Genomic DNA, 25273 nt, shown 5'->3' with positions numbered 1-25273 from the left:
TTCTTTGAAGTGGGCGCCATGTTTGCACTGTGACCATTTAATTCGGAGCGCAGCTTGATGATATTAGTGTCAGGGTCAATTGCTGATTTCAGTTGGACTTTAGAAAGCAGCCTGGCTGGCGGTATGTAGGCATCATGTGCTGCTCGGTTCAAGATCTGGTCAAACCCATAGTCTTAGTTACACTCACATACACACTCCGGCTCCTCCAGTTCCTCTGATCCCCAAACATGTGACAGGGCAGACATGGGACCTGGTTATCCTGCCGACTTCACAGGCCTGAGCCCGGTGGAAGTTGTTGCTCAGACCTCCCATGACGGAACCTCGGAAATCCCTCATCGCCATCTTCCTACGCCCAAATCATCACTACACCAAACTACAGAGTCTGTATTTTAGCTGTGCCTCATTGACGGAACGACTTTGCCATGTGCACATGAATGTGGAAGTGATACATTTGGACTCTTTCTGCAGCCTTTTATGTGGTTTTCTAATAGCAGATGTAGATCTGAGATGGCTGGCTCTTATTTGACTCGCACTTATTAAACCAGCGACCTCAGTCAGGAAGAAAATGGAGCCAGTTGGAAATGCAGAGAATTCATAAACGTGAGACTCTGAAGTGTTCGTCAAGTCTGATAAACAGGTGCCGTTAATGTAAAAACTCAATTAATCTTGAATCCGAGCAGCTGATACATTTTAGTTTCACATCTTTTTGTGTCTCCAGTTTTTTTTTCCCGAGTCAGTCTGGTTCTGACGTTCCTAAAACTCCCCCTGTCGTCGGACCTTCGTCACTGTAACCGTCTCTGAGATAAATGTAAAACAGCAGTGTGTCTTTGCTTGTCACAAAGTCATTGAAACACAGACATTTGTGACAAGGACAATCTTGTCTTGGATTTGTTTTCATCGTGTGGTTCGACTCATTAAAGATAAATGGGACTCGGGGTTTTAGGGACTACTTTTTGTCCCCGTATTCTAAGCTCTACTTCGCCAGCTTGGCTCTGGCGTTAAAAGCCGGGCAGCCATTTGTCTTGCTGCACTTCACTATATCTCTGTTTTTATTGGGTGTGAGTGACTTGTCAGCAGTCATCTAAAATGTGTTTCCAAAGAGTTTTTTTTTTTTAACCTTGTGCTCAGCCTTTGTTCTCATGGAGGAGTAACCCTGTGAATTTTGGATGGAAGAGAGCAACTTCCTGCACTGATGATGTCAATATGTGTTTCTTTATCTGACTCTTATTATACAGCTGCATTCAGTCCAGAGTCCAGTTTGTGTTGGAGAATATAATTCTGCAAACATCCCATCATTTTCCCTCCAATATATTAGGATGACATTACATTACTTCTACCTATTCTACTCTACATACAGAACCTATTAAAAGTCTGTCCATCCTGAAAGCATTTAAAAATATGATCATTCTTATGGAGTTTTTCTTCAGTTTGAGGGTCAAAGGTCAAACGTTGTACAGAACATATTGTATGATTTTTGGCTGTAAAAAAAAGAAACATGATAAGCTTTACATGTGTTGTTTTTGAAATATTTGCCGCCAGTAAGTAAACCACAGCAGTTGATTTCATTCATTCACAAATTCAATTTATCTGACAAAATCATTTTAAAGTGTCATTTTATATTTGGTTTGAAAATATGGGCTTTTAATCCCTGAGCGTGGTCTTGAAGGCTGAGCAGCCATGTGATACTGAGCCTCTCTCTCTGTATCATCTCTCAGTCTAATGCTCAGAAATCTATAATGGTATATATTCTGTATTACTGACTAACTCATGTTACACACATAAGCACAATTCAATAATACTAATTATGACATGTCAAAAAGAACAACAATATGAACCTGGCTTCATAGCGTAGATAGTTACAGTATGTACTACTTGAATATAACAGAGTTTTTAAATAGAATTTTTGACATTGTCCTTTACTTTAGGTTTATCATCCCTCTGTTAGAGCCTCTGTGAGTCAGTGCTCGAGCTCATAGTAATTATGATCCTCGGTAGTGATTAGCTGTGACATTCAAATGAGTTTTTGCAGCTACTACGCACGAAGCGAGCTAATTCTCCAGAGTGCTCTGCCTAATCGTGATCAGAACAGATCAGCAGTCACACAAGCACCAACATCAGTGTCTGTGTCCAGATCGTCTTCTAGCACAAATCACCACGAGACAAGAAAATACAGTGTGGCTGGTTTCAGCCCAATTGAGTTTTTTCTGCTTTGTCACTTTTGTCTGTCATGTTTCCTAACCGCATTATTATTGTTGCTGGTAAAGATGAATTGATGAGTTGATTTGAAGATGCAAACACAAAGGATGAGTGGATGTTCCACAGTGATGTAGTTTAATGAAAGCTGCATTCAAAGCAATAATACGATGGGTTTAGTTGTATCGGTGCCGTTTATCCTGTTTCTTCACAACCGTTAGCGCTTTCCAAATGTACAATCTGACTTGCGGTGTGATTTAAATCATTAAACATGACCACTACTAATATGTTGTATTAAGATCACATGATTTGAAGCCGTAGTACATTTCTACACAGGTATCGCTTCATTCACAGTGAGAGGAAGATGAGTCTTTACTGTAGTGAACCGATATTATAGTTAGAATATTCATGTTGTGCCTTTGGCTGGGACATAGCTAGTCACATTAGGTCCTCACTAAACCTGTGTGCACTGTACTCCTCTTGAATTCATTTCTACATTGTTTTGTCTTTCTGTTTGGAAGTTTCCACAGGTGATTTCCTTCATATGGTTTGGCACATGGCTCACAGCTCTGAGGCCCTTATGGAAGATTTTTGGCTGTTGCTGCATGTTATTGAGTCAGATTTGTGGATTTGCACATTGAGTATGAACCACAGACTGTTGGAACAAAGAAGTGGTATGTGTGTGTGTGTGTGTGTGTGTGTGTGTGTGTGTCTGTTGAATGAATCAGAAATATTGTGCTTCAGTTTTTTTCTCTCTGTGTCAGTTTTCATGAATAAAGTCAGAGAACAGTTGTGGATGAGGCGTCATGGGCCTGAAGGTTCCATTTGCTCCATACAGATGCCTCTTTATACAAACTGTCTGTTTCTAGGCCTGCAATAATTACGTTATTGACTTATCGTACAATAAGGTAATTATCAACATCATGTCTATATATGGACTTATCATATGATACATGGACATGACCGTGTCATTTTTTTACCTCAACATTGCCACACTTCACATTAGCAGCTAAGAGGCTATTCATGTCACATTGACTAAACAAGTAGTGTCCTCCATTCCTCACTGTGTACGTCCTGAGTGGAGACTGTAGAAGAATTAAAGGTAAATAACTCTGTCTCCAACCATAATGACAGTCTGGGTTTTTACAGAAGTGTAGAGCCCATTCTCTAATCCCCTTATCCCATTATGCTATTATATTATCATTATATCAGTGGTATAAAATGATCTTCAAATGACAATAATATTGTTTATCGCGATTATTTATGAGACAATATATCATCCAATAAAAGTAGTTATCATGACAGGACTATCTGTTTTAACCTGGCAGGCATGGAACCGTATTTTCAACTCTGTGAAAGAGAGTCCATCAAAAAAATGTTACTTAAGGAACCTGAATTCAAATGTTTAAGAAAAAAAGCTACCTGCTGCTGCTGAGCCAAAATAGAGAGGCTGACGGCTGTAAAATCAACGAGCTGAAAGATGTTAAAATGCTCCATAGAGTGGAGGGGAACTACAGTTGTAGTCGTAGATCCATCACATTAAGTGACACCGGCCATATTCCATGTAGTCATTCAGTCCATTGTTAATACTGAAATATTGATGCAGGAGCTTTAAATAAATGTATTATTTGAATAAGCATTAAAGGGTGAGGAGGATATCAATAAACAGCATTATTTCCATCAATCTAAAATATTATCTCTGCAGATATCAGTACACATTCAAATGTCTGCAAGTCAAATGCATCTTAAATTGAACAATAACTGAACTACAGTTATTTCTATGTACCCTCACTAACCTTAAAAAAAACCTCTAAGAACAGCATTACTTTGGTTTCAGTGAAGATTCTCACTGTCTCATGGTCCACTACAGACGCTTCAAGTATAAAGGAGATGAAAAGTATTATGTTTACAACAGTATTATGTGATTAAAGACATTTTCAACCCAGACTATCACTAGCAAACCCTGAAGCAGAGTAAGAACATGGCTGCTTCTCCTTCCCCCAACATTACACACTGTTTCTAAAGTCTTCTCAAGGTAATTCCCAAAATCAGCATGTTTACAACTGGCTGACATGTCATGTAGTAATAAACAACACTTATAAATACTGTACACTGTCTTTGTTTCTAAAGAAGAAGCCACATCAGTCAAACTCCAGTCTGAGTACACTGGATGTCTGCGGAGCGGCTCTGAGTTTATCTAAGCAGGCGTGGGTGTATTTTACATGCGTCTGAGCTTGGACAAGTGTTGGGGGGGATTGTATGTTTTTAGAAGAGCTGGCGAGTTTAGTCTCAGCGTCTTGACTAGGCCCAGGCGTCCGTTCATCATGACAGAGACTGTTAGTCTTTGCTAATCTCCTGTGTTCATCTCTGTGTCAGCCCAGTGTGCGGAGGCCAGGGCTCTCAGTGCCATCAGAGCAAATGATTTCTCTAGGGTCAGACGCACAGATCCCACATAGTTCTTCTTGCTGTCCTCTTTAAACACGTCCTCGAGGACTCGCCTGTGATCAAAAGCCCACTTTCGCAAAAGGCCTGGACGCACAGCAGGCTCGCGCCGTGTTTGTGATTTGGGGCCGAAGAGCGTCGGCCGCGGGGCTCGCCAGCTGTTTGATGTGGAACAAGTGAAAGGCGTCGGTTTCCACGCAAGCCTTCGACCGTTTCCTTCGACAGTAATGAGTGACAAGATGGAGGTCGCTCCAGCGTGGCCCTCTCCAGCCACTTCATTAGTGGACCCGCAGTGTTTGGCTTTACTCTGATTTACAGCCTTTCCATTCGACATCTTTTCAGTTTGTAATTTGTCTCGAGAGGAGCAGGTCATATAGGAGGATGTACCATGACACATACTCTTTACATGCTGCTCTTACATCTTATCTATTCCAAATCTATGCTGGGCAGCATCCAAGAGTGTGTGCACTTATACTGCAGGGTTCAGAACTTTAACCCATCCAGCATGTCCTCTGAAGAAGAAAATAATTTTTTTTTGGTCTGAAGAGGGTGACATAACTTTTACAACAACAACAGGAGGAGAAAAGTTAATATTTAGAAAAAAAGTCCTCCTTTTAGTTCTTTGCATTAATCACAGCCTGCACTCTTGGCATCAATTCATAAGCTTTTTTTTTCCAGAAATCTGAGAGACCTTTTCAGACCTTCATAAAGAGCTTTATTGGGGTTGAGGTCTTAATGGAAAGCCACACAGCTCAGCCTTCATTGCTCTTCCTAAGAATAGGAGTGTCGTGAAAATGCGAAGCAGGCGGACCCAAATGCAGACTGCAGCCTGACAGAGTCTGGACAATGCACTTTATTTTGCCAACACAGGGAAAACTCAACACAGAATACAGTCCACAGGACTGCACGGGCAGCCAGGATGATGGCCGATCGGCAGCAGCTAAAGTGCGAAGGTGGAACTCCTCTGGAGGTGTGGCAGGAGGCTGTAGGCGAAGGCGGAACCCTTCGGGACGCTGGGCAGGAGGCCGGCGACGGAGACAGAATCTGAGACGGGAAACCTCTGAAGGCCTGCGGCAGAGACGGAGACGGGAACCCTCTGAAGGCCTGCGGCAGAGACGGAGACGGGTCCCCTCAGGAGGCCGGTGACTGAGGCGGAGGCAGGGCCCAACTGGAGGCCGGGGTCCAAGACCACTTGTCTGCACACTGGGCCCAAGATTAATAGGGAGTTCGACCTATAGGAGTTTAGGTACCAGGGGTGGCTGCCCATCGGACAAGACAGGTAGCTGCTCGTCAGCAGAGGCCGAGGGTGGCTGCTCGTCAGCAGAGGCCTGGGGTTCCTGCATGGCAGCCAGAACAAGAGGTGGCTGGGGCTGAGGCTCTGGCTGGGGCTGAGGCTCTGGCTGGGGCTTGACCTGGTAGTGAGTCAGCTGGGGCTTGGTTCTGGTCCTCTTCATTAAGCTGCGAGGCACTCCCAGAGCCAGGCGTGTGCCCAAGAATTGGTCTTTGTCTGCTGGGTCAATAGTTTGGTCCGACTCTTCTGTCATGAAAATGCGGAGCAGGTGGACCCAGATGCAGACTGAAGGCTGACAGAGGGAAAACTCAACAGTGGGGACAGTAACACAGACAAATAACACAAAGACTCAGACAATGACTGAACTGAATTCCAAAACCTATAAAGGCTACACAAGGGATGATTACAAACAGGAAACAGGTGAGTGAAACAAGACACATGAAACACATGAGGAAATCAACTAAGGCGGGAAAACACAGGAAGCAAAACTAACCACACACACGAGGAGAAAATCTCTTTCAAAATAAGATACGAACCAAAACACAACAGAAACAACAGACAGGATGTGAGGAGGAGCAGACCTGGCAGAGCTTTGATCTACAGTACATTTCGGGACCACATGAATCCTTTTCCACCTGTAAACTAAAAGAGATGACGTTTCACAGGCAGGAATGGTTTTTTTGTTTAGAGAGTAGCTCAACATGTGAAAATAGACAAAACATCCCCACACCTGAACATTTGACTGCAGGTTTTATGAACGATCGCATCAACTTGTTTCAATGGCCTGTCGAAACTAACCTGTTATGTGGCTCTCGCATTACGGCGGTGAAATTCAAAGTCTGATTCACCTGTAAACAAGACAGACTTCCAGTACTGTTAATATATAATAATATTAAGCTGCAGTTTGTCTCACGTCTGTTATGAACTGGAGATGTGTGTTCTGTGATCAACTGGATTTCTGTCTTTGTTGCTCAGTCTCAGAGATGTTTACCCACAGTTGATTGCTATGACAGGAGCAGTTTGGACCAACTGACTGGACTGAAGCACTTCCTACATTACATTACACAGGTAATCTTCTTAACAGGTAGTCCTCCCGGAAGCAATAACAGTAGCAAAGATATACAAATTTAGTCAACACCTGCTTTAACCACTCAAAGATGAATACAATACATACAGCCTATAGGAACAGGTGTTACAATTTTATGACTGAATGACGTATACGGTGTGGTGGTGTCAGCGTCACAGGAGTACAATGAGATTAGATTTTTTATTTAGTTCCAGTAAGAAAAGTTAAGTAAACAAACTGTGGCCTAGATTCTTATACATAGTGTTAACACTGACACACACACACACACACACACACACACACACACAAACACACACACACACACACACACAGGGCTAAGATCTGACACCTTCACTGTGTGTGCCAGTTCATGGCTTTTTCTTTTCATGTTTTATGTATTGTTCTTTAACAAATATACTTCCTCCCTTATATCATATTCATATCTTATACAGTAGATATATTATAAACCTCATTTTTATTATTTTAATTTTAAATAACGTAATAATAATAATAACAGGTAATGCAAATCTGATCATATTTTATATCAGTCTTCCAAAATCAAACCATTATTATAACACTAAGCATATGATGTGCAGTTGTGTTTACACATGTACAATTATCATAAATTGTGTTTTCTGTGGTTTGTTTTCCTTCAGTAATTCATGCTGCGGTCATGTAATGCATTATAATGTTATTGACAATGATGATGCTTGTAAAGTAAGTAAGTGTGCCACCTAGTGGCTGTTGCTTTTATGAAGCAGCCCTGATAGTTGGTTGAGCTGTGACCATCTGCTGGTGCAGGGAGTGCTGGCTGAGTGGATCTCAGTACACAATACTGTCTGCATTCATAATCAACCATTTAAAAATGTTTTGAACATATGTTTGATGTTTCTGATATTAGTCTATCTTATAAATATGACGTGTGAGCTCATCATGAGAACGATTTCAAGAGAATGAGCTGTTAACATGACCAGGACCTTGTGCAGTGCATGCTGGGAAAGTATCCAGCTCCTAGTAACCCTGAGCAGGAAAAACAAACAAAGTGAGTAACACTGAATAAATCAATGATTAAAAAAACTGCTGAAACACCACATTTCATCTAAAGTGCATAATCCAAACAATCAATGTGAGAAAATGAATTGTTTCACAATTGACAATTGAGAACAATGGGCAACTTTAATCTTAATATAACATTACATACCAAATATTTTCAGCAGTAAGGACTTCCTGCAATTATAAATACATGTGTTTGATTACATGTCCACTCCAAAGGTGTCAGTAGCATAGTGTTACACAGTCATAGCTTTGCGATATAATCATGTATAACATGATATCACATATCTGCAACGAGAAAAAAAAAAAAGGATCTTTGTGTTGCAGGAGAACTTTAAATGTCTAAGTTTAAACACACAAAAAAAGAAAAAATTGAAGTGGCTTTTACATTGAAATGAACATTTGCTGAGCTCTGTGCTCTTCAAGACACAAGTTCTGGACTTCCCCTCTCCTTCCTCAGCGTCCAGGAGGGGGCGACGGGCCTGCATGCTGTGGCCCTGGAGCTCCAAACTATCCAAAAAGTAGGACTCACAACAACAAAAAAACAACAACCCACAAACACACACACACACACACACACACACACACAGCTATGACTTGTTACATGTGTTGTTTGTCCTGCTGTGAAAGCAAAAGCATGACAGTGGTTGATCAATCTCCAGATACATTTGCTTATAAACAGATACATAAGAAATACTTTTTACACTCATATTTATTCTATGGTTAATACGTATCAGTGTGATATGATTGCTGCTTGGTTAGTGTGTGTCCACCTGTACACATAGCACATACATATTGAATGTACAGCTCTGGTGGCCCATATGATCAGTCTGTACTCTATTAGGTGCATTTTTATAGGTGTGTTTATTAGGTGTTTTTAATGGATCTTTTGCACTGATGGTTGGAGTTAACTCAAAGCATTCTGCTCTGTTCCCTTTAGCACATCTCACTTTATTAGTTAAATGTTTAACAAAATGCATAACTCTGTATTTTCTACCTTTGTGTGTGTGTGGGTGTGTGTGTGTGTGTGTGTGTGTGTGTGTGTGTGTGTGTGTGTGTGTGTGTGTGTGTTTGTGTGTGTGAGGTACTGGCTTGTGGAAGTGTTGCAGGGAGGTTAGAGGCTGTGTGTTTTACCCCCCCACCCTCTCCTCCTCCCTTCCTCCCTCCTTCCCTCCCTCCCTCCTGCCTGTCCTGAAGGAGAACAGCAGCCTGTGATTGGACCCCTCCTGCTCCACTTTGGGCCAGTGCGATGGCTGCACCTGAGCCAAGCAGCCAATAGGCCGCCTGCACTGTCAGTAGCAGAGAGGACAGCCCGCAGAGCTGCAGCATAACAATACACACTCTGTAGACACCATACAGGTTTCTGGGCTGCTTCCCAGCACAGTCCGACCGATATACTGAGCCGATACTGGCCTGCCATTCAGAAACACACAACATCCAGCCAGTTTGTTGCAACTTTAATATCATGAAAGTAGATACAAAATTGACTTTTTTTATATGTGTATTTGGCAACCTGAAAAGACAACAAAAAAATGATTTTTTTTAATATAAGTGTAAAATATTGGCTTCCAGCTGCTTCACCTCTTAAATAAATCAGCCTTAACCTTCAAATATTCTAATCAGTCAGAGCCTACAGGGATCAGAAGTGGAAAGGCAGAGTGAGAGTCTGGTTCAACATTTTCCTTCCCCATCATATCACTTTACTATAATCTGATGAGGCAAGCCACTAATCACATGAGATCAACAGGTTTATGTAAGCAGCATATATTTAAAAAAAAATACAACATCAAAAATTCAGACAGGGTCACACGTTCATTTCTTTTCCACTTGAATGAATCTTATTTCAACGTTTAAGTCCCTGTCACTAAACCTATAGAGGAAAAAAACTATTTCATCTTTTAAATAAATAATTTAGTCAAAAATGGGACAGATTTCCTACTTAAGTAAAATGAGCAATACATATATGTTATATAGAGCTACTGTATAAAAAAAAATACTCCATTACAAATACAAGTTTTGCATTTTGATTATTACTTATATAAAAGCATGATCAGAAAACACTGTAAAAGTGTTCATTCTGCAGCCCAAATCACACTGTTATATTATTATATGTTATAATATTGCATTAATTGTCGATTTAATTTTTATAAAACATATAATGGTGTAATTGATGAAGTTTGTGCTATAGTTTTAACTACTTGATAAATGAAGTGTGTGTTTTGCCTATGAATTTAATAATAATGATTAAAAAGGAAAAACTAAATTAAAATACCTTAAAATGAATCTTAGTATAGCACTTCAGTAAATTATTAGTATTGATATTCATAACATTGAATAATGCATCTAACACCAAACATATATATTTCAACTGAACTAATTATTTGATCACATGTGTAACTGTAGAAATAGATAATAAAGAATAATGGGAACATTTGCTCATATGCATTTCCATAAGTAACGTTTCACCCAGAGGCAGGACAGTATTAGTATATGTGTATATGTGTAATCTGTGTATGCTCTGAAATATCAGCTGCAGTCCTGTAGATAAGGAGAGGAGACAGAAAGTGAAGGCCAGTCCTCTGCCATGTTGTTTAGGTTTCACACAGTAAAAAAACAGGCAAGGTGCTGTTTATGTAACGTGTAAAGTGAACACAGAGCAACTGTGTAACTTCTCCTGTTGGCCTACAAAAGCTTCAACAACATAGGCCCGCACTGATCATTTAACAAAGTTGTGAATAATCTTGGCCTTTTTACCCCACGCCGTCACCAGTCATTAGTGATGATCCACAGGGCCTCCACAGGAGCCTATTGATCACTCATTGACTGATTGATTTAGACAAATACTTTTTTCTCCCAGAGTGCGAGGTCGAGTCGCTCTCTCTGTTAATTGAAGATAACAGAGTGGCAACAATGGCCCTCGTAATAGAATGAGAGTTTTGTGATTATCGCTGCAGAAAGAAAAGAAAATGAAGAAGAAGGGGAGGTGGAGGAGGAGGTGGTGAGGGGAGGTGGAGGAGGAGGAGGAGGAGGGGGGGGTTCTCTAATTAGGAAGCGGGGCGGTGTGGAGGCTGTGGCCGGCAGGCAGGCGACAGGCGCCGGGTCCCGGACAAAAGGCTGTCTGCTGCCCTAAACTCCCCCTGCTTAACCCTTTAAACCGAGACACACACATATACAGTCACACACACACGGTGCTGCATCATGCTCACACACACACACACACACACACACATACACATACACATACACATCGTAGCTCACTTTTTGACTTTGGTGCCAAACACTTAGGATAGAAGCTTAAACCTCCATCTGAAAAAAAAAAGAATTCAAACATTCTTTTCTAGAACAACATCTCTCCGCTTCACTACATGTTTCAACTCTGAACACCATGCCATATTTATCCAATTAAAAATCCATTATATACAACTTATTTCCGCGAGTACAAACATATTTAATGTGGAATCCAATGCTCTAGAAAACAGCATATATTCCTCCAATAAAGGCTCCATATTCTCCCCGATAAGCTCCCAGCTGAGGTAAACAGTTAATATTGCTCTCCGGCTACAGAGGATGTGTGTGAGCGCAGCAGAGAAAGCTTCCTATAAATACTTACATTACTCGACTCTTTCTAAAAATACAGCCGGCCACACAATACTAAAGGAAATGCTGATTGACGCTGACTGAGGACCTGCACAGAATAGACCTGAGCTGCAGGGCGTGCAGGAGACACACATGACACGAATAGACGCACTGCTGCTGCCAACGCTCATATCCAACTATTAGAAATTACTGTTCAAATTATATTCACAAGTTAATCCACTTTCTAGAATTCCCCGGCCTATCATTGACTGATATAATAATAATTTTTAAAAAACATAATTTTATCTCCAATTCTTTAAGCTTTAATGTAAAAACTTTCTATCATAAAAATCCACCACAAATTCCACCTTTTGATTCAAATGTATATTTATACTATGTGAATTCACCCCAATAATATTTTCTTATCAAATCCTCAAACCACATGTACAACTTCTCTTTCTCTCATGTTAAATGACTGACCGACAGAGGGTGCTCCTGCCCCACGTGTGTGTGTCTGTGTGTGTGAGTGTGTGAGTGTGTGTGTGTGTAGTGGAAGTCTGTGTTGTACAGCTGACTTCATTACAAAAATTGCTCTATAAATTTTTACAGCTGTTTTGTGTAATTAGATGATTATAACAACGATAATAAAAATGTAATAATAATAATAATAATAATAATAATAGGGCCGCAAGCTTTCAGCACAACGATTTTTTATTGAAATTGTGAGACAATCAAAAAAAAAAATACCCGGACAACCAGCATAAACAAGATACTTTCATCTTTAAATATATTTATGAATAGATATGAATGATGCATCCATAGGAGGAATTGCTTTGAATGTCTCCTGACTGGAGTGAAATAACCTGAGGTGTTTTTGAATCCATGTGGAGCTCTCTCTCTCTCCCTCTCTCTCTCTCTCTCCATCTCTCTCTCTCTCTCTATCTCTCTCTCTTTCTCGGTTCCTCTGTATTTGTCGGTGGATGCAGACAGACTAAAACATGGCACACACGTCTCCTAAAAATCAGCGATGCTTCATACACAGTTTTTCAAACCAACAAGCGCTAAATAGCTTTTCATGTACAGTATATGTAAAATGGGGGGAGAGGAGGAGGAGGAGAAAAAAAAAAAAAAGCAACGAGTTAAATTCGAAATATATACACGCTAATATACAGCCTTGAATAAATTAATACCAATTGCATATTCTTGGATCTTAGCTTTATTTACACAATTTTTTAATTTTTAATTACATAAATAGTTCAGAAAACAATTTTCTGGCATGAAATGATAAGCGGTCCTCTCTCTTTCTGTCTTTCTCTCTCTCTCTTTCTCTCTCTCTCTGTCTCGCAGACGGAACGTTCAGCTTCCATCCCTTTTAAAATAATCGGCCTGGAAAAAGAGTTTTTTTTTTGGATGCAGCTTGAGACCTGCCTGTCGGCGTGATGAGGCTCCTTGTTTAGGGCTCGGGCTTGGTGCTTTAATAATAATAATAATAAAAAAGAAAACCAGGCCTGGGTGCTCAAATGCTTCAAGTTAACTCAGCACACACACACACACACTGTCCGCTGTGCGCCGCTCAGTCAGTGGAGCTGCAGGCTCTCAGGCAGGTTAGACCGATATATGGGGCCGATACTGGCCTTGTGTGGTCCTCCTCTGATATATAAAGGATATGGTCAAGTTTGATTCTTTACTACTGGAGTGAATCCGTTTTATCTCTCTCTATGACAAGTCCTGGAACGGAAGTGGTCAAAAACATTTTTTTTTATTAATCATATTCATATCATTATTTGAGTGTTTTGTTGTCTAAAATATGTATATATATTTTTTATCTTTGCGTAATATTTTTTATTTATTTAATTGTTCATTTTTCATTTCACCAATGTTAAAAAAAAATGTATCCCAGAGTGTGTTAGGGAGTCAGCTAACAGTAAAACACTGGGACTCAGGGAGAAGTTTTAGTGTCCGATGATGGCCCCAATTTAGTTTGACAGGCTACATGCTGTTAAACAAGTCACCTCTGGATGAAACCATCAATACTTGTGAATTTAAAGAGATTAAGTTTGATTATATGGACATTTTTTATCTTGTCTATCTGTAACTTTGTTCCAAAAAATATCCGTTATCGGCCTTCACTGACCCATATCAGTCAAACCCTCATCCCAGTCTCTGTAATGTGCTGTACAGGACATATGCATTATAGTCCTCATGTATTCAAGCCAAGTCTTCATCCCAAACAGAGAGTCTTCATCACTTGGGAGAGTCTGCAGCCGGGGAGGGCTCCCTCTGGCCCTCCAGGCCGCTCACCAGTCTCTGGATGCTCTGAAGCTCATTCACTGAGTCCTTCATGGAGGTTTTGGGAGATGTGACCCTCCCGCTTGAGCCTCCCAACTTGTGGTTACTGTGGTGCTCCGGGGCCGGGCTGGTCTCCCTGCTGCCTGGTTTGGAGGATTCAGAGCTGGGGTTTAGACTGCCGGCCAGGCCGGCGGCGAGCAGGCTGGAGGTCTGAGGCAGAGACACGGGGAGCTGGTAGGGGTTGAAGCGGAGCCGGGGCCGGGACGAGGCCAGGAAAGGGTTCCTGGAGAGCTGGCTGGCTGTGGTGGTTGCTGGGAGGGCTGAGGCTGAGGCTGCTGCTGCAGCTGCCGCCATGTATGTGTAGGGGTAGGGGAACAGACCACCGAATGGAGGCATGGGGATGCCCTGGAATATGAAAGAAGAAAGAAAAGTTGGTTTACACATAATTATTTCCAGTCAGGTGGTCAAATAATCAAATTAGTGATACATTTTTCCAAAACACCAACAGCAACCAAATACATGTGCTGGTCTAGATTATTTAAAGCAGATTTTAATGGAAATATTGGAATGATCTGAGCATAAATATTTGCTTCTTCTGAGAGTACAATTCTTTTTACAAAAACTTTATTTCACAGAAGTCTGATAACATATTTAAAAATGTATTTGATGACTGTTATTTTGATTAAAAAAATGCTATAACAGAGGTCCCACATGTTTACATGCAGCAGAAAAACATGAAATCATGCTTCACTGATCACACTATATTAAACCCAGTTCCTAATAATGTCAGATTAAGTCTTATTGGTGCTGCGCTTTGAGCAAGGTGAAGTTAAACCTGACACCTAAGCCTGCTCACACTCTCAAGCTTTAACTTCCCTCTGCTGCTGCTGCTGCTGCTGCTGCTGCTGCTGTGGCAGCTCAGTGCTACAGGTGTACAAGCAAACTACATCATTTTCTGAATGGATGGTCTTCCTTACCTGAGAGGCGAGCATGTGCTGGGACAGATGGAAGGGGAAGGGGTTGGGGTTTCCTCCCGTGCCCTGGGAGAGGCTGCCGTTTTCCAAAGCACTTGCCCCGGATACAGAGGCCAATAAATGCCCCATGCCCATAGCAGAAAAGGCTCCGGGGGCCATGGCAAACTGCCCAGGGTGAAACAACAGCGGTGATCCGGCGTTTAGTGGGTTAAAGAACTGCTGACTGTGCAGCCCAGACAGAGCCAGGCTTTGTAAGTGGCCCGGGCTGAAGTGCGAGGGACTCTCGGTCTGGACCATGAGAGGGGAGTAGGAGTCCTTAGTAGCACTGATGCCCCCGGCCTCTGAGTCCTTTGTCAACGCTTCTGTGGTGTCCTTCCTGTGCCTGCTCTCCGCTTTGTCCTTCTCAAGGTTCCTTATACTGAATACGGAGTCGTCCTTCTTTTCCGCGCTGGGCCTGTCCCTTATGCGCTCCTCACACCTGGAGCTGTAGGGGGACATGGGTTCGGGTCCCGGGCTGTTGGAGGCGGTGCAGCGCTCGTCCTGATGCTCCTGTTCCTGCTCACTGTCAGAGCACGTTTTCTCATCTGCAAACACACCGTTCAAACAGGAGAAAGTGAGAAACCATTCATCATAAAGACAGAGCAGTAACATACACATACACTACTATGTCAAATCAAGTCTCCAAATCCATCATGTACACCTCAGACCATATGTTCACTCATTAGGAAATTAACATGTGACCTGCATTTGAAATGAATTTTATGTTAAAGAGCAACGTACAGCAGCCTTTCTATTATATTCCAACTGTGATGCTGTTTGTTATGCAAGCATTATAAAAAATCAACACATGTAAATGATTAATAGGGGCCATTAAAACCTAATGCTGGATTTTGTTAAATATATTTGGTAAATTAAAGGATTTAAAACAATTAGATCAGATTCTTACAAAAGCAGATTTTTATTTTTAAAAGAAGAAAACTTTGAAATAAAATGTGGTTCAAATTTCCATAATTTCATATATATGCTCCACTGTATACTCTCAAATAGAAAAAAAAAGTTTAAGTCTCACCCCATTCCAATCAAATTCTTAGTTCATTTTATTGTTTGTATACACAGTTGTATATAGATTTAGTTGCGTCTTAAACTTAAAAAAAAATCCCCAAAAAAAAATCAAAGGGTTTATAACGGGAGATCTGAAGTGACCTACTGGATTGGTTAACAGGTGGGAAAGCATTGGCCAATACAACAATAACACCACTTCCACTTTTATACTGTAATATATCCAAAACAGACTGCAGGCTACTGATACATATTTGTAAAATGAACCTACTGTCATGGGTGTACGTGAATGCATCTTCATTCATTTGATCATTCTTGAATTCTAACTTATAAAGATAAAAGCTTAAATTCTTGAATAATTATCCCTCTGTATTACAATAATTAAATTAAATGACATTGTTAGTTTTTTTTCCTTCAGCAACATTATGTCACTTTCAGCCAGTTTAGTTGCATTCTCATTATATGGGATTAATGAAAAGGCCTCGTGGTTATAGCATTCATGTCATATGTTATCATCACACACACACACACACACACACGCAGTTCAAACTCATAATAGAAATAAACAATCATGTTTCTCACCTCGACTGGGCCTGCTGAACCTCAGAGGACTGGTACCAGCTCCCAGCGGGGAGTGGACTGCGTCTCTGCCGGTCGGAGGATCACTTGAGGAGGCGTCCGAGTCCGCTCCCTCCCGGTCCGCCTTGCACTGGTCCTCAAACATCCTCAGAGACGGCATGGTCAGCTGCTTCCTGCAAAACAATAGACTACTAATATTATTATTAATAATAATGGTAAATCGTCGTTGTTTGGGGATTTGTAAGTTTGTGACACCATGACATTTATGTATACAGAATAAGAACATGGAAGACAAACACACGCACACACATAAACACACACGCACGCGCGCGCGCACACACACACACACACACACACACAGACAGTGTTTTTGCAGGTGTTGGGCTGCAGTTTGTTTGTACCTTTTCTCCCTCCTTCCGTTCCCCGTGTCTCTGAATCCCTTGGCAAAAGGGTTGTTGTCAATCTTCAGCTGCGTTATCTGCCGAAAACACACAAGGACAGAAGAAATGTCAAAGTTTTGGAAGCAGAATAAAAAACATATAATCCACACTGTTAGAGGACATTGTTTTCATCTGGCCTATATTTGTGTTTGGATTAACACACAGTGAAACCAACGTGTTGGACAGGAGCCATGGTAGGCCCCGCATTTACATTATTAATAAAAGCGTTATGACGGGGCTTTATTCTCATAGGCCCCTGGAGAGAAATTCTGCCACGAAATATTCCACTATGGGGCCACACAAGCCTCCGTTCCCCTGAAACAAAGGCAGAGGGAGCAATGCTCGAACAGATGACTATCATATCAATATTTAATATTGCGGTTTGGATCACTGCTGCCTCACGATATGTGGAGGAGTCCACGTACGGGCCCGTGTGGAGCTTCTAGGCTCCTGGGGGCCCTCAGTGGCCCTTGAACAAGACGCTTCAGGCGTTTACCATTTGAGCGGAGAGAGTGTCTCCCAGCATCTGTCCACTCTGGCTGCAGGGTGACCAGCCTTTTAAATGCCCTCTAATTGATGGTGACTCTTTGCCATAAACTTTTACAACAGGACCCCCTCTCACCCTGACCCCCCCGGACACAAGCTCCAATTAGCTTCATGCAGGAGGATGAAGCGCCAGCGAGTGGGCTTATAATACTGCCACCAAATAGACCATAGACCTATATATATACATATATATACAAAACCTCCATATTAATATAGTGGATTTTAATTTAATCAAACACTATCAATTCTAAAAAATAATATATAATTAAGTTGCCAAAAATTCAAATAAATAAATACAAATAATCATGATAATAATAATATTAAGACATGTGTGCAATGCTCACACAGCACACTCTCCAACATTTATACGCCTAATTTACTGAAGGTAACAGTCCATTTATAGGCCGTGAGGAGCAGAAAACACCCACGAAACAACACTCAGGGTGTAAATCTGAATTCATTATCAGGAATATTTGCTACAGATAGTGCAGGCAAAGCAGCAATTAAAAAAAAAAATCAAGTGGGACATGGGAGTCCTCTGCGGGGAAATTAGGCGACCTACAAAATCAGATTAAGTCTTCGGGGTTTGGTGGGGGGAGGGGACGCATGTAGGACATTTATTATGCAAAGTATAGCAGCCATATTAGAGGCCGTTGGTTTAGTGTGAACTCTGACTCACCTTGTCGTTCTGATAGGCTGTCACAGCCACGAACTCGGTCTCCGGGAAGACGTAGGTCCTAAAGGTGCTGTAGGGGAGCTTCAGGATGTCGTTGGCCCGCACTATGTGGAACCTGGGCTGGTACTTGTGCATGGAGTTCAGGATAGTCTGCACCAATAAGCACAAACACACAACTTTGAAGTGAATATCGTTGTATTGCATGTCCTCTTTGGATGTGTTCTCCACATTAAAACACGACAGTAGACAGAGTATGTTGACGCGGATCATCCAGCGCATTGTTACTGATGCTTGTATAATTACTGAGCAAGCAGACTTGTCTGTAATTACAGCGGGGCAAAGGGAAAAACCTGACCAGGCCACACATGATGATATGGGGGTTCATAACCACAGCAAAAAATTAGATTTGATCCAGGTCCTATCAGGACGAAAGCTACAAATTTCCACTCTTTCATTTATTGTTAAATGTGACACCGAGTATAGACACTTTACAAGCCCCTGAGCCTGGAATTACAGCCTGAGGGTTTGTCTGTTGTAACACACTGGGCAGCATTTAAACTCGAAATATTTATTTATAAAAATACAGCAAGCAGAAATCGGCTATCATACATAAATAAGCGGCTACATTTAAATATAAAAGTCACACAGAATTATTATCAAACTGAAGACAAGTCACAATTCAAACATGGTGAATATAAGAAACGTGTAAATAAAAGGCTACGTGTTGGTAAAAAAGAAATCGTGTGTGTAACCGATTGCAAATTATTTAGACTGACATGTAAATGTTGGATTTGTTTCCAGTCGGAAGCACACTGCCAGACAGTCAAGGTGGACTATCACACACATTTATCATTTGCTCTCAAGACAATTAATTTGACTCTTTACTGGCTACATATTACAACACTGTAGAATACATTTAGATATATGGAAAAAATATGGAGGGAAATATTCTGGCTAAAACATGCACATACACACCAGCATCCAGGCCATAGACTACTATACAACACTGGAGACGGAATATTATACAAAACAACACTCCCAACTTATACTATACTATACTATACTATACTATACTATACTATACTATACTATACTATACAGGCTGGAGGAGTATCTCAGACATCAGTCCGCTCGGCCATTCAAGCTCATTTCACGTCATTTCTCTTTGACCCGATTTGATAATACTAATCCTCCAGACATGCAGACACCCAGCTCAGATATGATGTTTGCTTTATTATTCCAAATACTGCTTCTGCTTAAAAAAAATAAAAAATAAAAATAAAAATATCCTAAAAGAAGGGAGACTGTGCATAGATAGTGCAGGCTGCAGAGAGCTGAGTCTGGGTTTTTGGATATTTCCACGCAGGAGGAGAAAATGCATGTAAAGCCTGCGGAGGTTCAGGCTGATAATATTCTGGAGAGATGCAAGGAAACATAAGCTGTGTGTATGTGAGCAGCGGTGGGAAGTCAAATGGTGACAAAGTGTCGACAGCTTTGGCCGTAAAGACGCACAACAACAGTTTACTGATCTGAAAACACACACACAGGCCTGAGCTATTTTATTTGTTTTAATTTTTTTTTTTTTTGCACTTAAATCCTGAAGTTATTTCTTTGTCTCTCTAACGTTCTAGTTTTCCACAACCTAATTTATTCTGATTTCCCAGAGTTGTATCAGATGTATTCTGCACACTGCATGAGCTGTTTGTATTTATTTTCTATCGTCTCCTCACTGTTTCCTATTATTATTTTGCTGCTACATTGAGTCTGTTTTCTTCCATGTGCTTCATAAAAAAATCATCTGATCTTAAAAACATACCAAAACCTAAAAACAGCTAGCTCTATCTGTTCAACCTGAGCATAAATATGAAAAATAATAAACAGTCTATGCTAAAGGGAAGAGAGTAATAAAAAAAGAGAAACCCTCACTTTACTTACAAATCCATGCTTGTCTGAGATGTTGTTGGTCAGTTTGAGTTTATGGAAAGCAACAGGCTTGGCCATCCACTGCTCGCCGGTGGCCGGGCTGTCCGGGTGGATATACATCCTCTTGGGCATCTCCGGGTCGGCCTTACCCGCCACCATCCAGCGGGAGTTGTGGAACTTGTAGCGGCAGTCGTCTGCCGCCACGATGTCCATCAGCAGGATGTATTTGGCTTTTTTATCAAGCCCGTTTATCCGCACTTTGAACGGAGGGAACATCCTCCTGCAAAAAGGGAAACACACACAGGCAGTCAACACACTGTGATTCAACTGAAACATAACATCAGATTATCATCCAAGACGTGAACAAATCTGACAAAACAGGCATTTGAAGGCGACGCGGACGCTGCAAAAACTGGCCGTTTTGACAAGTGGAAATATTGTAATTGTCAGACATTATTCTACAGCGTTGCACGCAATTACACGCAGCAAAACCCTACTTTGTGTGTGTGTGTGTATATGTGTGTGTGTGTGTGTGTGTGTGTATATGTACATATGTGTGTGTGTATCTGTCCACCAGTGCGTGTGTTGTCCAAGCCCTACAATACAAAGCTGAGCAGTATATTTATGACCACACCACTTCACGTCTCTGCTTTTTGAAGTGACAGCCTGTTTATAAAATCCAGAAGCTCTACTGCCTCAACAGAATGCAGTTTAACAGATAAAATCCGACTAAGGCTCGGCCACATTTACCCCCCAAAAAATTCCAAATATGTGTTTTGATCAGTCTGGTAATATATCAGAAATATTTCAAAAATAACTTTAATTTTATTTATTTACTTTCTTTGACATAATGCAGTTTGACCCCAAGAATTATATACAATTATGTCACTGGAGCTCCATTTAAAAACATAAGTAAACATAACATGTTCTTGCTGTGTTATTTAGTTTTCTTGACTATTTTGATTAATAATAGAAAATACTGATAATCGGTGGGAAAATAAGTAAGGACTAGCTGAGGCCTGACGCACAGGCTGCCATTTAAAATATGAATCCATGGCTTTATAGCTGCTCTAATCTTGTCAGCTTGTAGCTCTTTCTCTGTATGCCGATATATGTACACATACTGACTGAGATTTTTTAAAACCATAAAATAATGTAAGTATATCCATGAGAGGAATTATGATTGAGCGTAATTCTTACCTTCCGGACTTGGTAATAACCATCTCCGTTCCGAGTTTATGAAACTGGTCCCAAAGATCCTTGGCTTCCAGTGTAACTTTGGGGTCGTCGTCCACTTCCTCCTCGGGCTCCAGGCTTTTCATGCTGCGGAGATGAGCCGCCTGATGGTGGCTGAGGGCCGGGTGGAGCCCAGCCTCTGCCGCTCCGGCCAGGCCGTGGTCCGTGATGGGCTTGGTGAGCGCCCCGGGAGGCAGGCTGAGCGCCGGGAAGAAGGAAGGCTGCGCTGCCGCTAGGAAGGCGGACATGGGGAAGTCGGTCGGCCGGTGTGCGTGGAAAGGGTGATAAGCCATTGCAGTCCCTGTAAAAACTGGATCTCTCATCGGTGCATCCACAAAAACCGAAGTGAAATAATGGATATTTTTAGTGGTATTTCCCCCCAAACCCAGAGCCAGCGTTAGGTCCGCACTTCGCGAGCAGTTAATTTGTGTAAAACGGCACAGAAGAGTGCAGCGCCTTGTCAAACACACAACGCGTAATCAGAGTGAAGAAAATAGCCCAGAGTTGCTGTTGATGTGCTTTTCCTTTTGGTCCCTCCGCCGAGTCCTTCAGTAGAAGCGGCGCTGTGAAGGCAGAGCCCGGCTGCGCTGTGTGCCTCTCAGAGATATTAGCTGTTTCTCTGCTTCAGTCATCCCACACTGACTGGAGAGATGTGGCCCCGTTCACTGCAGATCTGTGACTATCTCACATGTCCTTCCTGCCTCCATCCCCAACACTAATGAACCAAGCCCCTTTGATTGCTGATTTTACGCTTTCTGGACCAATTGTGGGCCCCTATAGGCGTGGTTCTGACAGCTCCGGCCAGACTCTAGGAGAGGAGGGGGGACAAGAAGGTGTCGGAAGCATTAGCAGTAAGAAAACATGTCAACAGAATAAAATATTAACCAATGACAGGAAAGATCGGGAAATCCCACCCCCATTTCCAAGCCAAACACCGGGTCAGCCCTCAGTTCTTGGCCGGTGGAGGCATCACCTCTCTCGGCTTGCTTTTTTACAATGTCGCCTCCGGAGAAACCAACCTGCCCACAGACTCACTGTCTTAATACTCACCTTTATACAGAGGAGCAGCTCTAGATCTCCACGTTTACCACTGTCTTTTAGAACAACTCACAACAGTAAATCCACGACTAGCAGCTCATGCTCTGCATTCCGGAGAGATTTTCTTTTTAAAGAGCTGCTGCTCTCTCGCTCGCTCTCTATAATAACAGACGTGTAATTATTCCATGTTATCGGCTGTTTTGACGCTTAGGCTGGATTTGTTTCACACTAGCCCACGCTATGTTAGCTGTGTGTATACTGACTTCAGCCTCATACAGCTCAGGCTTCCCCCACGCGAGAGCCATTTATCTGTGCGTTTTACTGATCGAGCTGACGGGAAGGCGAGCAGCAGCAGCGGCAGCAGCAGCAGCGGCACCGTAATAAAGAGACAAGGCTGGAAAAGACAAACCCAGATGCTGCGTGGAGGGGGAAAAAAAGAGGAAACCAGATGAATGATGATGAATGAATTTTGAGAGAAAATCAGGGAGAAAGAAAGCGGTGAGTGCTCTCTTCGATACAAACTCTTCCTTGTTTGGCTGAAAATAAAGTTCCACTTCTTGCACAGAATGGTGCCATATTTGGATTTTTTTTCAATTTTTAAACGGGTACTAATAATAGAATAAGTTAGCTAGATAGTTGTATTTATTCCTGTTTGCTGTTACGCTGCTGTTGTGACTTTAAAACAAATATTATATATATATAGCCTATCGTTTGTATTTCCACATCAAACAGTCGCAGCGATGAGATGATTTAGTGCTCAGTCTCAGAGTTGAGGGCAGGCCGTGGTAGCGTGTAATCTCCGACAGGTTGTATTTTGTCAAACCAAGGACAGTGCGGGACTCCGGGAGCCACGGGGGGCCCCACCAGCCTCCCTGCACTCCGCTCTGCTGAGCTCCTTTAGAACAATCCAGCGCCGCAGCTCTTGATTAACTTGGACTCAGTTTGTTAAAGAGCCGCTCGGCGCCAGTCGGCTGATGAGCCACAATAAGAACCAATCTCTTGTCTCTTTATATTTACCCTGAAGTCCTGCATGTGCGAGCCCCTCCGGCCCCCTCAGCAGCCTCATCTGCGGCTCCGCTCCACTTTTGTGCCTCTGTCATGACTCGGTGTCAGATGTGAATTTTTTGATAAACAGCTGCTCTCCGGGGCAGGAAGAACAGTGATGTGGGCCACAGGCGTCACCTCGACCGAAAACTGAAACAAAAAGTGATAATCGCGTTGAATGATACAGTGCGAGACAACTGCGCATTTCCTATTAACCCCACGCATCTGTGCGGCTTCCGCTGACAGGCGTAAAAAAATCTTACTGGCCATACAAATCTCTTTACATATATTTATAAAATCCTAGTTATAAATATACATATATATATAAAAAACATGCAATGTCTGTCCTATTCATGCCCTATAAAACGTGCAAGCAATCATAAGTCATACATCTTCAAAGGTGAAAAACTATTTTATTTTATGTCCATAAATGCGACCCAAAAATGCTCCTCAGAAAGTTTCCTCATGCCGCACTTGTGAGTCAGATACATCATGTTATGTGATTTAAGAGCATGAAATGTTTGCACATCTCCACTGTGTTACACACTTGTTGCTCGGCTCCCATCACACTGATACAGCCATGCGTAAAGAGTCAGCAGGTCAGGAGCAGCTATACAGCAGAGCAGAGCACTACACTACCTGCATGAAGCCAAAACATTTTCTACAAGCCCAGGAAACATATTAGATCAGACACACACACACACACACACACACACACACACACACACACACACACACACACACACACACACACACACACACACACACACACACACACACACACACACACACACACAGTCCCTGGAGCATCAACTGTTTCACACAGTGGAGGAGGCATTGGAACAGCAGAGTCAATGACAATGTGAAAACGTGTATTTCCACTCAAACCTGGTGCTGGAAATAAATGCCAGTGAGCATCAACTTCACATGAGAATGTAAAATCATCAAGAATGTCTTGCACATACCTCACAATTTTCTTCAGAGTTATATAGTGGTGTGCATCTGCTATAATTTGGCCGGACAGCTGACTTGTCTGGAATGCTGCACCTTCAGATTTATGAAATGACAGAGATGTAGGAGCGCCGTGAGAGCGGCGGCGGCTTGTCAGACTTGAAGAGCTGCATGCATGGAGCTTTTTTGGGGAGAAAAAAAAAAGATTAGCAACATATGGAGGTGGATAACGGTTTTCTGCCGTAATACTCAACTGGATAATTGTATCAACAATGCTTGTGCAAATTAGTCACCATTTATTTGTTCTGTGCCGTCAACGGTACAGGAATCTCCATTACGCGCGATTTAAAAGTCATTAAGTCGGGAGGACTGCTCAGAGCTGCTGCTAGATCTACATGGAAGGGGCACAGTGCTAATAGATGAACATATTCTCTGTGTGGGGGTTAATGAAAGCGGCCAGTTAATCTGCTCATTAGACTTGTTCTTTGGGAATGTTTGCGTCCTGGGTGTCAGTTGGGGATGTGGAAGGAAAGGAATGCAGAAATGCGCAAACATGAAGTTTGGAAACACATCAAAAAATCATCACAAAGAGAGGAAATGTTAAACATTTTTGATCAAAGTTTGAGGACATGAGTTTGGATTATTTATGATGTTGTGAAACTTTCTAACAAATGAATCAAATGTTCATTTCCCGGATGTTTAGATGTGAGATATTTGATGCGAGGAGTTGTCAGTAACCCTGTAAGCTGCTGTTGTATTTACACTGAATTAACTGCTTGCATGACGCTTTCCGTACAGTAGGAAGTTGACTTCAGCTTTTCTGTGTCCTTGCTTTGTCCGTTCAATACACTACAGCACAACTGCAGATGTGAAAATGTGCGCAAAAAAAAAAGCCAC

At 41.9% G+C, this 25273-nt stretch overlaps 1 protein-coding gene across 4 annotated transcripts; it reads right to left on the bottom strand.

Moving 5' to 3' along the window:
- Positions 1 to 12309: 12309 nt before the first annotated feature.
- Positions 12310 to 23687, bottom strand: tbx2b (T-box transcription factor 2b). 4 transcript variants are annotated; one of them, XM_062418738.1, is made up of 8 exons: positions 23399 to 23687; positions 21308 to 22151; positions 20111 to 20387; positions 18188 to 18334; positions 16924 to 17000; positions 16526 to 16710; positions 14888 to 15468; positions 12310 to 14315 (listed from the first exon to the last, which is right to left on the bottom strand). In XM_062418738.1, exons 2-8 carry the CDS (start codon positions 21664 to 21666, stop codon positions 13866 to 13868), a joined length of 2076 nt encoding a protein of 691 aa, XP_062274722.1. In that variant the 5' UTR covers positions 21667 to 22151; positions 23399 to 23687; the 3' UTR covers positions 12310 to 13865. The 4 variants fall into 4 exon arrangements, with proteins under 4 accessions (XP_062274722.1, XP_062274724.1, XP_062274723.1 ...); XM_062418740.1 differs by having other exon boundaries at positions 12311 to 14315; positions 16526 to 16695; XM_062418739.1 differs by having other exon boundaries at positions 12312 to 14315; positions 20120 to 20387.
- Positions 23688 to 25273: the final 1586 nt, after the last annotated feature.

Source organism: Scomber scombrus, chromosome 5 (assembly GCF_963691925.1).
Source record: "Scomber scombrus chromosome 5, fScoSco1.1, whole genome shotgun sequence".
NCBI classification, from domain to species: domain Eukaryota; kingdom Metazoa; phylum Chordata; class Actinopteri; order Scombriformes; family Scombridae; genus Scomber; species Scomber scombrus.
This window is presented reverse-complemented; position numbering and strand designations above follow the sequence as displayed.